This window comes from Geotrypetes seraphini, chromosome 10, assembly GCF_902459505.1.
Source record: "Geotrypetes seraphini chromosome 10, aGeoSer1.1, whole genome shotgun sequence".
NCBI classification, from domain to species: Eukaryota; Metazoa; Chordata; class Amphibia; order Gymnophiona; family Dermophiidae; genus Geotrypetes; species Geotrypetes seraphini.
In genome coordinates, this window is record NC_047093.1 from 68,290,148 (window position 1) to 68,306,263 (window position 16,116).

General features: G+C 39.8%; 1 protein-coding gene across 1 annotated transcript in view; it reads right to left on the reverse strand.

Moving 5' to 3' along the window:
- Positions 1–374: 374 nt before the first annotated feature.
- RALGPS1 (Ral GEF with PH domain and SH3 binding motif 1) overlaps positions 375–16,116 on the reverse strand; it is a 643,064-nt gene continuing 627,322 nt past the window's right edge. Inside the window, 2 exon segments of the mRNA XM_033960779.1 lie at positions 375–1,372; positions 6,959–6,991. Of these exon segments, the coding sequence (XP_033816670.1) occupies positions 1,343–1,372; positions 6,959–6,991 (63 nt within the window). The 3' untranslated portion in view covers positions 375–1,342.

Genomic DNA, 16,116 nt, shown 5'->3' on the forward strand with positions numbered 1-16,116 from the left:
CCAATTAGAACACTAACATATTAGATGATAACAGAAAGACCGTCCAACTTAATCAGTCTTCCTGGTTATTTCTGTCTACATTGGGAAGGACACATCCTACCTACCAGTCATAGAGCATGACCATTTGGTAAGATCTTTTGCATATTTTCCATCTTTCTTATTTGTACTTTACTGCTTTGAATGAGCATGCCAGATCCCCTACTTAGCTCCCATGCAGCTTCCCTACCCTACCCCATGTCATCTACAGATAAGTATGTAAAAATCACAAATCACATCACAGACACTTCATATTCAGAAATTCAACCACTCAAATAATAAATACTGTAAAATAAAAACCCAAACATAAAATTCTTATATAAGAAAACAAAACCATATGCAAGATAAACTGAATTTATCTTTTGGTGGGGTAGTTATTCCCAGTACTTTTTCATACTAATGTAGTAAAAAGAAAATAACACAACATTTGGGGACTGTATCTTACTCTGTATAAAATTTAAAAATAAAAAAAGCTTAAGACATCTCAGTTGTCTAAGCATCCACTTAAAAAATTATAGTGTCAATGTATTACGAACACATTTGAATTCAGCGATGGTATATCTCTATCTATATAGATATACATAAATTTGTATATATATTTATATAGATATATACATTTACATACATGTACACAATATTTTGTGCCAAAATACATACCCCCAAAATAGCTCAAACAGGAACAAAGAATTGTACATTGGTTTTATATAAAATTGGAGGCAGGCCACATTGCCAAGTAACTCAGTGCATTTAGGTTAGAAAAAGTCCATCAATTTTTCTATTCTTCTTGACACGCAGCAGCAAAGTTAACACTGTCATTGTTAAACTGTGCATTAAAAAGAGTTGCAAAAACCCAACATGGGCTAAATGTTGTTCCGTGACATAAAGCAGTTTAACAATAAAAAGGATAGTTAAAAAAAACCAAAACAACCAGGCAGAAGGCAGGAGGCACAGCACAGTTTGTAGTCAGCAGTTTGTTGAGGACGATCAATGATCACCGGTCAATGGGGGCATACATCTAATGTTAAGATTCCCCTCTTTGCTGTAGGTAGACATGGACGCTTGGTACTCTACGTGGCTCTTCTGTTTCTGTTCAGTGCAGGAGACTTGATCCAGGTCCCTCAGGAGAACAGCTTTCGTGTTCTGCTCTGAAAAGCTAGCTTACAATCACATTACGATTACTGTAGGTAGAAAAGTGCTTCAGTGTTCTTCATGGGTAGCTGGCTCGAGGAAAGGGACTGTATCTTCTTCTGTCCAGTTCCCTGTCCCACAATTTGGCACTTCACGTTATGTGTATTCCAGTAGTGGGTCATTCAAATGACATCAAATTAGCAGGTACCTGGAAAACAAATGTAGATTAGTGAATCAGGTCATTAGTTCTCCTTGCTAACATTTTTTGCCCCATTATGGATCAGGCTGCTGCACGTCTAGAAAGTTGGATTTGATTACCAGCACTTGGTTTGTGACTGCCCTTATGCACATCTTGAAAAATTGGAAGTCCTCTTCACTACTAAACTATACCTTCTGGTGGAATTCTTTGAGCATGTATCATAAATTTGAATCATATGCTTATGAAAAGAAAAATATAATTCGACTTTCCAAAAATTTGATACAATGTAAATCACCCTGGAAATTCCTGGACTCATATGTTCAATCTATTTCATAGACACTCCTCTCTTCTTCTTCTTCCTCTTCCTCTTCTTTTTCTTCCTTCAATTTCTCTTTCCTCTTATCTTTCCTTTTACTAATTTTTCATGAACAGTCCTAGTACTTTAGATCTTTTAAAACGATTCAATTCTACAATGCACAATGTAACTGAATATTAGTTATACTAAATGTTTTGTTTTATATTTTGATACCATGTACTTGAACTGTTTCCTATATTTTTTCAAAAAATCAATAAAAAAATATTGAAAACTGATTACCAGCACTTGGACGTTCCTACTATTAGGATGTCCAAGTGCTGACTTAGGCTGGCTTTTAGACGTTTTAAAGTTTTGATTATGAGCCCCATACTGTACCTAAACAAAAAATGACATCTGAAGGCTACTGAAAGTGTACATTCAGATACAGTAGGTATTTTTCCAGCTCCTGGAGGGATCACATTTAGAAAAAAAAGTTATAGTGAGGTTTGAACCTATGTCCCTTGGTTTACGGTCCATTGCACTGACCACTAGACAGCTCCTCTTCTGCAGGGATGGATATCCGTGTGACCATAGTTTTGAAAATGACGCCACACCGTCATTCAGAAGTTGGACATTTATTTCACTTTGGAAAATGGCTATTCATTTTGGATATTTTCAGTGCAAAAACGCCCATCTCGCAGACATAACTGAACAGAAAATCTAGACAGTTTCCCTGTTTGATTATGGCTGTTACATGAACATTTTTTGGACATTAAGAGCAGCCTTTTTTTTTTTTAACTTAGACCTATTTTTGAAAATGTCCTTCTATAGTGCTAAAAGTTGGTCTTCAGTTCAGCTCCTGAAAAAGAGGGAAGAGGGTGGTCTTAGGACACAAATGCTTTTGACTAATGAGATCATTTGCATGGTATATAACTGGTTAGTATATGCTGGAGCATTAACGTTTAAAGTGCCAGAGCAGCTTGGTGCCTTGGTAGCAGTAAAGGAGTGGGGATGAAACTGTACACATCAACTAGAGATAAAATGATTGAATATTAAAAAAATTGAATATAAAAAAAAAAATCAATAAAAGAGTCCTTATCAAATATTGTCTTCAATCCATGTTGCAAACCTGACATGGTCTGTGTTTCAGCATCGAAGCCTGCCTCAAGGGTGCATGTAACAACGATAGGACAAACATTGATAAATATTGATGATGACAAATATCAGCAATATGGTAAACTGAAAATATATAACCAGAGATATAAAATATGAATTATGTAACTGAAATAACATTCTGCATTTTACTTTGTACAATGAATAAAGTAAAATAACAACAGAGCTGTTAACTGAAATATATATCAAATGTATCTAAAATGTATTTTAAAGTGAGTTAGTATGAATTACTAGATAGATGAGGTGAAGGGGAACGATTAAATGCCATTTAGAACCTGCAGATAAATGACAAAAATAATATCTAAAAAATATGGGTATACTGAGAAAAACATTGAAATTGAGAAACAACGATAGGTAACCAAAAGGAAAGATAAAGGGGTTCTTTTACTAAGGCGCGCTAACCGATTTAGCATGCACTAAATGCTAAGGCATCCATAGAATATAATGGGTGCCTTAGCATTTAACATGCGCTAATCTTTAGCGAGCCTTAGTAAAAAGACCCCAAAATGAGTACCACAGTAGAAGGCTCTAAACGTAGAAAAGAAAAAAACAACAAGCTAACGATAAAAATTGTGAGCGTCATAGATTTAATGAGTGCAGCCTTTGGACGTTATAAAAATGGTGACACCAGGAACATCATGAGTATTAAAAGTGAAAAGAGGCACTTTGTGAGAAAAAAATATGCATGTATAAGGACAACTGCAGTATCATCTAAGCAATGAAAATGAAAGTACATAAAAGATCAAAGAAGGGTGCATTTAAAATGCCACTCCAGATAAAAACTACAGTACAAATGATAGCAATCATTGACAATATAAGACTGCCATCTACTGGGCAGGTTCTAAATGGCATTTAATCATTCCACTTCTCATCTATCTAGTAATTCACACTAACTCACTTTAAAATATGAATTTCAAATATAAATACACATTCACAACATACATTTTTTTCACTTGGGTTATCTTTGAACAGTTGTTTTTGTCTTTTCTCTATCCAAATGTACTTGTTTATATTTGCGCAAGGGTATATACAGCATGTCACTTTAGATACATTTTATATATATTTCAGTTAACAGCGCTGTTGTTATTTTACATTGTTCATTGTAGAAAGTAATATGCAGAATATTACTTCAGTCAAAAGCAAAGGACTGTGGAAACGATCTCAATAAACAGTTTATTTTAAAAAGTCTTCACAAGTAAAACAATGCATAGGCTTGACAAATCCAGATAATACACAGTAAAAAGTCTGTGGCATGGACCTGACACAGTCTGTGTTTTGGTGTTTAACATATCCTTCTTCCAGGGTCTGTACTGGTTAAACCAAAAGGAATAAAAATGCTAAATTGCTTCCAAGATACTATGTGATAAGGCTAGAACACATCCAGTGCAGTGAGAATCGCTACTACTGCCTGATTCTCACTGCACTGGCTGCATTCTGACCTTATCTCTTGTGGCTCAACCGATATGGACCCTGGAAGAAGGCTGTTAAATTCCGAAACCCGGACCGTGTCGGGGCCATGCCACAGATTTTTTTTTACTGTGTATTATCTGGAAGTGTCAAGCATATGCATCATTTTTACTTGTGAAGACTTTTAACTTTTTACAATAAACTAATAAACAATAAACTGGTTATTGAGATTGTTTCCACAGTCCTTCTTTGCTTTTGGTTGTCTCCTTCTCACTGTGGAACCACTTGGTGACCCTTTGAATATTACTTCAGTTACATAATTCATATTTTATATATTGTATCTGGTTATATATTTTCAGTTTACCATATTGCTGATATTTGTCATCATTAATATTTATCGATGTTTGTCCTTTAGATGTTTCTTGCACCTCTGAGGCAGGTTTCAATGCCGAAATATGGACTGTGCCGAGTTTGCAATGGATTGAATTCAGTATTTGACAGACTCTTTTATTGACTTTTTAATAAATATTTTAATTAATATTCAATCATTTTATCTCTGGGTGATTTATACAGTTCCATTCCCACTCCTTTATTGTTTGCTGGTTCTTCGTAGGATTTGTTTCTTGTTTTATGCTCTGTGCTTTGGTAGCAGCATAGGCGTCATAATGGTGGGGGGGCACAGGGGCTATTGCCTCCCCAAAAATTGCCAGCTAGAAATACCTCTTCTGAGGCTGCTGTGGTGTATCTAGGCAGGCATAGGAGTGACATCTTACTGACAGCCAGCATACCTGCTGGTCAGTTCTCTGCTGCATCCTTTCCTTGATATCTACTCCTTTCCCCCACCCCCAGCCGCCACGTGTCTACCTCAAATTTCATGTAAAAATACAGCACTGCTGTGACGTTTGCCCCAGTGTCTTCTCTCCACTATGGCCGGCCCTCTCTAACAACTTCCTGTTTCCACTGGGGTAGGCTGCAGTGGAGAGAATATGCCAGGGCTAATGTCATGGCGGTGCTGTGTTTTTACATAAAACTTGAGGTAGACATGTGGCGGCGGCTGGGGTGGGGGTGGGAAGTAGATGTTGGGGAAGGGATGCGGCAGAGAGAGCATGCAGCTTCCACCGGAGTGCTGCCTAGAAATAAGGTCCCTCTGGAGACATTTCAGATTCAGAAGAGGGGTAGAAGGCAGAGAGGGATAAGTATAAGACTTGAGGGAGGGAGTGGGGAAGGGAGAGATGTTGGACTCAAATAAGGGAAGGAGGGAGAGATGTGAGACTCTGGAATGGAATAAGGGAGGGAGGGAAGATGTCAGATTTGTGAGGGACAGTGAGAGATGGACTTAGGGATGGAAAACGGGTTAGGAGGAGAACAGGGAAAGGTAGCAGAGGGGTTATAAGGGAGACAGTGAGAGATGGATTTGGAGGAGGGCAGAGGGAGCAAGAGAGGGGGAGATGGACATGGAGGAAGGCAGAGAAGATCAGGGAGTGATGGTACAAAGGAGTGAGAGGGAGAGATGGATGTGGAGGGGCAAAATGGGGAGAGGGAGAGATGGATTTGGTGGAGAGGGCAAAATGGGGAAAGAGATTCAGGGAAGGGGCAGAAGAGGGAGGGAGAGATGGACGAGTCAGAGGGAGAGATGAATAGGGAAAGGCAGAGAAGATATGGATTGGGGGCTGGAAGGGGGAGGGAGGAGAGATGTCAGACTTGGGAGGAGGGAATGGAAGAGCAGAAAGATGTTGGACTTGTGAGAGAGAGGAAGGAAATGCTGAGTTACAAGGGTGGAGTAAGTGACAAGGAGGGGAGATGCTAGAAATGGTGGGTCCACGTGGGAAAGTTGTCAAGGAGATAAATGAGCAGAAAAATGAGTATATGATGGTAGAAAAATGGTAATGGGAAGCAGATAAAAGGAAATGAGAAATGTGAAAGCTAGGGGATATGAAAAATGAATGGAAGAAATGGCATTTACAATTAGTATTATAATTATGAAGGTGGGGTCTGGGGCTGAGCTTGGGCAGGGTCTGAGGCGGATCTTGGGTATGTCTGGGGCAGGATCTAGGGTGGAGCTTTAGCCCCCCTCAACAAAAAAGCATTCCGCTGCCTATAGGTAGTAATGCCATACATTGTTGTATGGTGGACTTGGTTTCAACTCCTGAGTTAGATCATCAGTTCCCTATGCCAAGTTTTAAGGGCAAACTTGAGAAAGTGAGATTTTTCTGTCCATGTCTGGGTTAGATAGAGCTCCTATGTCACCCAGTCTTGCTGTCAGTCAAAAGTTCAGTCATAATGGGGAGGGGGAGAAGAAAAAAAGGGATAAAAGTAAAAAAAAAAAAAAATCAAGACAACTCATCCATGTTATAATATCATTAAGACACTGTTCATATAGACATTATACCACTTGTTATGTACAGAACAGTACAGGTACTTGGTTCAGTCTTTAATCTTTTGCCACCAAATGCATTCAGGCTCTGGTTCCAATGACCACTTAAGCTTTGCAAGATATATTATCATACTACTAATCCAACACAAAGATTAATGCTAATAAACAGATTTTTAATGATTGCCTTAAAGAGATTACAGGAGATTTGTATTGATTGGCTTGCTGAAAATCAGAGTTGGGCATACAGAGAGTAAGAAAACTGAAATAAAAGTCTGATAAGAGAATCAATGAAAGAAATTTAGAATGGGAAAATTAGGAAACAATTCTCACATCAAAGTATATTTACCTTGTCTCCTGACACATCGAAGGTGGGCTTAACCTAAATAATGGGATAAAAGAGTTTAAGTTCCAAGTTTATCATGCATGGCTCTACTTTGCACTTTGGCGTATTATAACGATTATTTCCTTTGTGTTTGAAGTGCTCTATGCATAATTTTAAAGAAAGATACTCAGCCATTATTAATTCACTATCAGCCTACTATACATTATAAATAAGAGAACTTGAAGTAGCAGTCCATTAGATAACAGAGTCATATCATTCTAAAAAAAGATCATATTCAAACTGATTTCCTTGGTTTGGGATAAGTAAACAGAACCAGAGAGGGTGATCTACATTTTAACTACAAAGCACCTCTCAGGGACTCCTTTTACTAAAGCTGAAGCAAAAGTGGCCTTAGCATGCCACTTATGCATGTCTTTCCTGTGCACCAAGGCCACTAGTGCCAAGGTAGGAAAACATCCGATACTTTTCTCAATTAATGGCCATGCGCTAATCTCACCATTGGCCTGCGGCCATTACACGTAATTACCACAGGAGCCCTTGCCGACACCTATTTTACAGGCGGTAAGGGCCATTCCCTAACACTGCACTAATCAATTAGTGCGTGGCAATGCCTCACTTGCTACCTGATTAGTGCTGTCATACCCACTTTCCACCCCAACATGCCCCCTGAGAGAAAATTAGGAGAAATTATTTTAGTGCACAGTGTACACATGCAGATAGGCAAATTTACTGTGGGACTGCAGCACAAGCCTATTTAATAATGTATGTAAACGTGCATAAGTGCTTATTGCAATTTAGTAAAAGGACCCCCCACTATTTTCTTCATGTAGACTTGCTCTGTAGAAATGTTTGGCACTAGTAGGTTCAAAGAACTAGCTATATTAGTTTTGGAGAAACACAAATCCTTTTAATTGGAGTGATGTAAGTATTATTCATAGATAACGTCACATGTTATTGTGCCAAAAGCACAGAGGTCTCTTTCTTGGATACCATAATTTTTAAATATGTGCAGAGATGTTCTCTGCAATGTCCAATAGATGAGTATATATGTTCAAACCTTTTAAAGAATAGAATCTGATTGGTTCTTTCAGATGGACCAATCAGATACAGTACCCAGAAGGCATAAGTTGCAGCTCTTCTGCGAAGGTCACTGTTCCCAGAGGCTCAGAGGTGTTTGTTTAAAGCAGATGATGTAATCCTCTTGCTTTGGCAATTATTTATTACATTTGGTTTCTGCAGTGGCAGAGTACTGACCTACCATGTTGTATAAGTTCTCAAACTTGGTCAAGGGGCCAAGGAGAAAACATCTTCTGCTCACAGCTGAGACCCTAAACTTGGATTCTAGCCCAAAAAAAATCCATATATTGGGGTGGATCATAGTACATTGAGCTACTATCAATTTTAGAAGAGCTATTTAAATAAATTTTAAGGGGGGTGCAGCTTTTAGAATAGCCTGCCTTGTGCAAAATTAATAGGTACTTTGCACCTATGTATTTTGAAGAAATTTTTAAAGTCCATGTATACTTTCCCTTTGAAAATTACGTGGGGTTCAACTGGTTTTGGGGGAATTAGCAAGCCTAAATTTGAAAATGCAACAGACACAATTATTTCTTAACCCCATCCTGAACAGAGCTATGGGACACCATCGAAGCTGGCTAAATGTAACCCTAATGGGATACTTTTAGCTGAATTAAAGGTAGGTCATTTTCAGCCAATCTTTACCTGAAGTGGCGAATGTTACACCGATTTTCAAGAAAGGTTCAAGGGGAGATCTGGGAAACTACAGACCAGTGAGTCTGACTTTGGTAGAGGCACTGATAAAGGACCGCATCATTGATCACCTTGATGGATGCAAACTGATGAGGACCAGCCAGCACGGCTTCAGCAAAGGAAGATCTTGCTTGACAAACTTACTGCACTTCTTCGAGGGAGTAAATAGGCAGATAGAAAGGGTGACCCAGTCAACATTGTATAGCTAGATTTTCAGAAGGCGTTCGACAAGATCCCGCATGAATGTCTACTTTGAAAAATTGTGAGCCATGAAATCGAGGGTGATATACTCACGTGGATTAAAAACTGGTTGGCGGATAGAAAACAGAGAGTGGGGGTAAATGGACAATACTCAGACTGGAAAAGTGTCACGAGTGGAGGCCCACAGGGTTCGGAGCTCGGGCCTATGCTCTTCAACATATTTATAAACGACCTAGAAATTGGCATGACGAGTGAGGTGATTAAATTTGTGGATGACACAAAGTTATTCAGAGTAGTGAAGACACAGAAGGATTGCGAAGACCTACAATGAGACATAAACACACTCAAGGAATGGGCCGCGAAATGGCAAATGAGGTTCAACGTAGGTAAGTGCAATAATAATAATAATTTATTCTGATATACCGCCAGACCACGAATGGTTCTAGGCGGTTCACAGCAGATAAGGCTGAACATTTAGTGAATATACAGTTCAAAAAGATACATCAATTTCTAGAATGTACACAATACATGTTGTATTTAAAAGCATTAGGAAGCTTGGGTTACAAATTTGTCAAATAGTTGTGTCTTTAATAATTTTCTTAAAAAAATAATAGGATGAGACTCCTGGCATGATTTTGCCAAACCAGGTGTTCATTTTGGTTGCCTGGAAGAGAGTTCTCTTGAGAAATCTCTTCATATGACATGATTTGGCAGTAGGATATGTGAATAACTGGACTCTACGTGTGGGCTTTTTGGAGTGATTTAAAGAGAAATGGGAAATGAGGTAACCTGAGGACATTCTGAAGATCAATTTGAAACAAATACATGCAAATTTGAATAGAACTCTAGCCTCTATCAGTAGCCATGTTACTCCTTCCCATTTTTTCAGACCGAAAATCAGTCAGACAGCAGTGTTTTGAATCACTCTTAGTTTTTTGAAGATTTTCTTATAGGCGCCCAGGTAGATTATATTACAATAATCAAGGATACTCAGTATTGATGACTGAACTAACAAACGAAAGGAAGAGGCATCAAAATATTTCTTAATGGTTTGGAGTTTCCAAAGAACTGAGAAACATTTCCTGAGTAACAAATCTGTGTGTTGTTCTAAGGTAAGGTGTCAATCTAAAGTCACTCCCAATATTTTTATGAACTGTTCTATAGGATAGTCAAAACCATTCAGACGTATCAATGATTCTTTAATCTTGTCACTAGGACTTGTAAGAAAAAATTTAGTTTTTTCAGGGTTCAGTTTAAATTTGAAATCAATCATCCAGAATTCCATCTGTTTCAGAATAGTTGCTATAAAATTTGTTATCTCTACTGTCAGACATGTTAGGGCAGGGGTCTCAAAGTCCCTCCTTGAGGGCCGCAATCCAGTCGGATTTTCAGGATTTTTCCAATGAATATGCATGAGATCTATGTGCATGCACTGCTTTCAATGCATATTCATTGGGGAAAACCCGACTGGATTGCGGCCCTCAAGGAGGGATTTTGAGATCTCTGTGTTAGGGGGATGACTATAGGTGATGCATTTGAACAAAAATCATATGAACGAATACAGGATATCCAGTGTTATACTTGGAGAGAGCCCCCAGGAAAGAGACTTAGGAGTACTTGTAGACAAGTCAATGAAACTGTCCGCGCAATGCGCAGTGGCAGCGAAAAGGGCAAACAGAATGCTGGGAATAATTAAAAAGGGGATCACATACAGATCTGAAAAGGTTATCATGCCGTTGTACCGGGCCATGGTACGCTCCCACCTGGAATACTGCATCCTACACTGGTCGCCGTACATGAAAAATGACATAGAACTACTCGAAAGGGTCCACAGAGCGACAAAAATGGTTAAGGGACTGGAGGAGTTGCCGTACAATGAGAGGCTAGAGAAACTGGGCCTCTTCTCCCTTGAAAAGAGGAGACTGAGAGGCAACATGAGCGAAACATTCAAGATATTAAAGGGAATTGATTTAGTAGAAAAAGTGAGACTGTTCACCCTCTCCAAGGTGAAGAGAATGAGAGGGCACTCGCTAAAGTTAAAAGGGAATAGATTCCATACAATAATAAGGAAGTTCTTCTTCACCAAGAGAGTGGTAGAAATCTGGAATGCTCTTCCAGAGGCTGTTATAGGGGAAAGCACCCTTCAGGGATTCAAGAAAAGGTGGGATAAGTTCCTGCTGGACCAGAACATACGCAGGTATGGCTAGACTCAAATAGGGCACTGATCTTTGACCTAAGGGCTGCCGCATGAGCGGACTGCTGGGCACGATGGACCACTGGTCTGACCCAGCAGCAGCAAATCTTATGTTCTTATGAGTAAATGCTGGGGTGAATGTTGTTGATAGTCAAGAAGTAATCTACTGGTTACTGCAGTGGTCTGAGAACCAGGGAAACTGAGTTTGATTCCCACTGTAGCTCAATGTGACTCTGGGGAAGTCACTTTACCCTCTATTGACCCAGGTACAAAATAAGTAACTTCATATAATATGTAAACCGCTTTGACTGTAACCATAGAAGGCAATACATCAAATCCCATCCCCTATCAGTTTCCTTAAAAGAGGTAATTTTTGGACAAGATCTGAGACTTTAATTTAAATCCCAAAAATTCTCTGCTTGGGTCTTGCCTTTTGAATATGTTTCAAAAATCTCCCTCTTTTCCCTTGTGAATTACAGCATATGGCACAGAAGTGTAATTTTCTTTGACATATTAACCCATTTTTTAATAAATGCCTTTTGGACAGCCCCTATTTATTACACTGCCCTTCAGGCCTGTTGACAAAGGATACAATTAAATGCTGAATGTCTCTGTCCCCAAAAAGTGAATGGACATGGAATGAGATCTAGAGTGTCTTAATGCTATTAAAACATGGATATTGAATATGTTGAATAATGTGCCTTAGTTTCAGTGGCTTGAAAGGCTTCAGATACCATAGGGACATGTATCAACACCAGCTGTGGTGAATAGTGAAATGGCATTAGGGTCTATCCCCCTCTTTGTGAAAATCATGGAAGGTTTGGTCCATATTCAATTGATTAAGTATCTTGAGCAACACTCATTATTTCACGACTCACAATCTGGATTTAGATCCCATTTTAGCACTGAAACAATAATAGCAGCATTGTTGGACTACCTAAATAGCTTATTAAGCAAGGGCAGTGCACTAGTACTCCAATTCGATCTTGGTAGTACCTTCAACCTTGTAGATCACACCAATCTATTAATGTATTTGGATGCTCTGAGTCTTCAAGGAAATGTCTATTCATGGTTCAAAGGATGACGATGAAATGGATTCTTTAGTGTTTTTAATTATTGGAGTGATAATTATATTGCTGTACTCTAATGGAACTTTTCCTACATCTAAGGAGTCAGTGATCCATTCAAATAACTTCAATTAAAAAATTTAGAGGTGCAACAGCCATCAAATCAGGGGGGCAGGAATCAAGCCAGCAGTATGATTGCGCATATCTTTGAAATAGTTTTAAAAAATCATGCCATTCTGGCTTGTCGAATGTGGACCAACACAAGTCTGCATGGACCTCTTCTTCTTTTGGGTTAGGGTAAAAGTCTATATTCGATGAGCAAGGTGGACAGGAAGATCTCAGAGATAATACCTTAGAACTAAAAAAATTAGCTAGATCATCAGAAGATGGAAGGAGTAACCAAGAAGATTGCGGGTTTTTTTGTCACATTAAACGCATTGTTGACTAATTGAAATAATTTTTTAACATTAGTGCTTGTAACTCCTACTTTTGCTGAATAGTAAGTTTTTCATTTATCCCTTAATATTAATTTATAAATTCTAACTTCATGTCCCCATTTTACTTTATCTTCTGCTAATTTTGATTTCAACCATTTTTTCTCAAGGTGTCATACTGAGCGTTTCATTCCAAGCAGTTCAGTATTATACCACTTTTAGAATCATCTAATCGCATTTTTATGGAATGTTTGGGAGCAATTTCAGCTAAAATTGTATTACAGTTATTTTTCCAGTTGAGTGGAAAATCAAAAATGTTGCCTTCTACGAATGAATTGGCACGTTTCCAGAATTCAATTGGGTTGGGAGATTTTCTAACTAAGATTTCTTGATTTTGCTGTAACAGATTTAAGTTTAATTGCTTGGGCCATTCTAAAAAGAAATAGTAAAAGTAGTGGTCAGACCAAGGAATATGTGACCTTTTAAGTGTAAACCCCAAACCATTCACACCCGAAATTAATTCATCTTTATGCTACTGTATCAGGGATGTAGAAAATTTGATCTTTTAATTCATCCAACAAGGCGATGAGCTTAGTGCCTTGTTTCTCCTGATCATACCCTTATTGGAGTGGAAGAGTCACCTGGTGGTTACAGCACAAAGCTGAGAGCCAGGGTTCAAATCCTACTGATATTCTTTGTGGCTGTGAGCAAACCACTTACCTCAGGGTACAAAGTTAGGGGCCTTTTTGCTAAACTGTGCTTAATGCAGTAAAAATGGCCTAACGCAGGATGTACCAGAGCATTCCACATTAATTTTACAAGCTGTGCATGCTAAGTGGATGGTATTTATTTTTTTGTATTTTTTGATGGGGTGGGTCAGAGGCAGAGAATGGGCATGAATGTGCTAATCAGCTAGCATACTGACATTACTACCAAACTAACAATAGGTGGTAAGTACCCCCACAGTAATTTTTTAACGACTGCATGCTAATGATAACATCGGTGCATGGCTAAAAAAAGCTATAAAAGCAAAAGGCCAAATTTACGGCCATGTAAGAAATGGGTTAATGCGTGGGAAAAACTTATGTAAAGATACGCAAAGCCCATTTCATAATACAGCTTAGCACAAGGTCCGTTAGATGGTAAGGGCTGGATTCTATAAATGGTGCCACTTGGCGTGATTGTCAATCAACCTCTGTATGCTGTTTATAGAATCACGCTTAGAGGCGCATATGCAGACTTAGGTGTCCCTAGGCATCCTACAGAAAGGGACTGTTACATTAGACCATATTTATCAATGACCTGGATAAGGAGGCAAAGTGCGAGGTTATAAAATTTGCAGACGATACCAAACTGTGCGGCAGAGTTAGATCCAGGGAGGAGTGTGAGGACCTGCAAAGGGACCTGGACAAGCTGGAAGACTGGGCAAACAAATGGCAAATGCGCTTTAACGTGGAAAAATGCAAGGTCATGCATATAGGGAAAAAGAACCCGTTGTTCAACTACAAATTGGGGGGGGGATTGCTGGGAGACAGCAGTCTAGAGAGAGACTTGGGTGTGCTGGTGGATGCATCACTGAAGCCATCTGCGCAGTGCGCAGCAGCCTCGAAAAAAGCCAACAGGATGCTGGGCATCATAAAGAGGGGCATAACAACCAGGACGCGGGAAGTCATCATGCCATTGTATCGAGCGATGGTGCGTCCACATCTGGAATACTGCGTTCAATATTGGTCGCCGTACCTCAAGAAGGACATGGCGGTACTTGAGAGAGTCCAAAGGAGAGCAATGAAACTGGTAAGAGGGCTGGAACACTGCCCATACGCCGAGAGGTTGAATAGGCTGGGGCTCTTCTCTCTGGAAAAAAGGAGGCTCAGGGGAGATATGATAGAGACCTTCAGGATCATGAGGGGCATAGAGAGGGTGGATAGGGACAGATTCTTCAGGCTGAAAGGGGCAACAGGTACGAGGGGGCATTCGGAGAAACTGAAGGGAGATAGGTTCAAAACAAATGCAAGGAAGTTTTTTTTTACCCAAAGGGTCGTGGACACCTGGAATGCGCTACCGGAGGAAGTGATCAGGCAGAGTACGGTACAGGGATTCAAACAGGGATTGGACGGATTCCTGATGGATAAGGGGATCGTGGGATACTGAGAGAGGTGCTGGGATGTAACATAGGTATAGAAAGCTAACCAGGTAATAAGTATAGAAACCCAACCAGCTCGTGCATGTGCAAGACCGAAGGGTTAGAACTTCGATGGGAAGATAGGACTCAATGGGAAACCAAGGTGGCAAGGGGGTCCCTTCTAGTGATTCAGACAGGTCGTGACCTGTTTGGGCCGCCGCGGGAGCGGACTGCTGGGCAGGATGGACCTATGGTCTGACCCGGCGGAGGCACTGCTTATGTTCTTATGTACCAGTTTTTCACTGGTCTAATTTACCGGCACCTGTCTTGGCACCTAAGTCAACCATGCCTATTCCCTGCCCCTAAACATGTCTACTTTCCAGGTAGGCATCAGAAGGTGCCTCCACTTAGCGACACTTAAAATTCCACGCCTAAGTTTTAATTTAATTTTTTTTAGTAATTATTCAATTAACTTCAATGGCACAGTCAATTACCGTACCTTGCCATTAAAACTAATTGAGCTAATTTAGGTTAAGCACGGATTTTAGTTAGGCATCACTAGGCAGCTGCAATCACAGCACCTAACTAGATCACCATTTATAGAACCTGGCCCTAAGTTCTCTAACAATAAGGAAAAATCTACCATACTTGAATGTAACTCACCTTCAGCTACTACTGAAAAGGTGAGAGCTAAAGAATCATCAAACATAGACACAGAATATACTGATGGAATGTGACACGGAGAATAAAGCTTAATCCCCCAACTTTCCATATATATTTGCCCATCCCCCAAACTGCAAATTCCTGACATTTTTCTAGATTTTATACAATACAGATTTCAATATATGGGTGTATGCTGTTAGCATTAGTGTATGGCCATTAAAAAGATGAACACAGGAACTGCTTCCTACTTGGGAGGTGCTACAGACTAGAGAAGGACACGGTGACAAATTTAACTCATTTTCCCATCCCATCGAGTTCTTTTCCTGTCCCTGTTCCAGTCCTGCAAGCTCTGTCCTTATCTGCACAAGCCTCCAACACTAAGTGTTCGAGGCTTGTGCAGTTAAGGCAGAGCTTGCTAGAATGGGGCAGGGACAGGGACAGCGACAAAACTTGCGGGGATGGGACAAAGAAATTGAGTTCCTGCGGGGACAAGGAAAAACATGTCCCTGTGTCATTCTCTACTACAGACTCCTGCATCAAGTCTTGTTAATGTCAGAGCGCTAACTGAACAAAGCTTCCATGCCCATGTTCTGGTGACGGGACAAAATCGCGCAAGACAACGGCGCGCAGACAACTGAGCACAAGGTTGACCTCACGCCGAATAAAAGCACTATTTTAAAGGGCTCCGACAGGGGGTGTGTGGGGGGGAA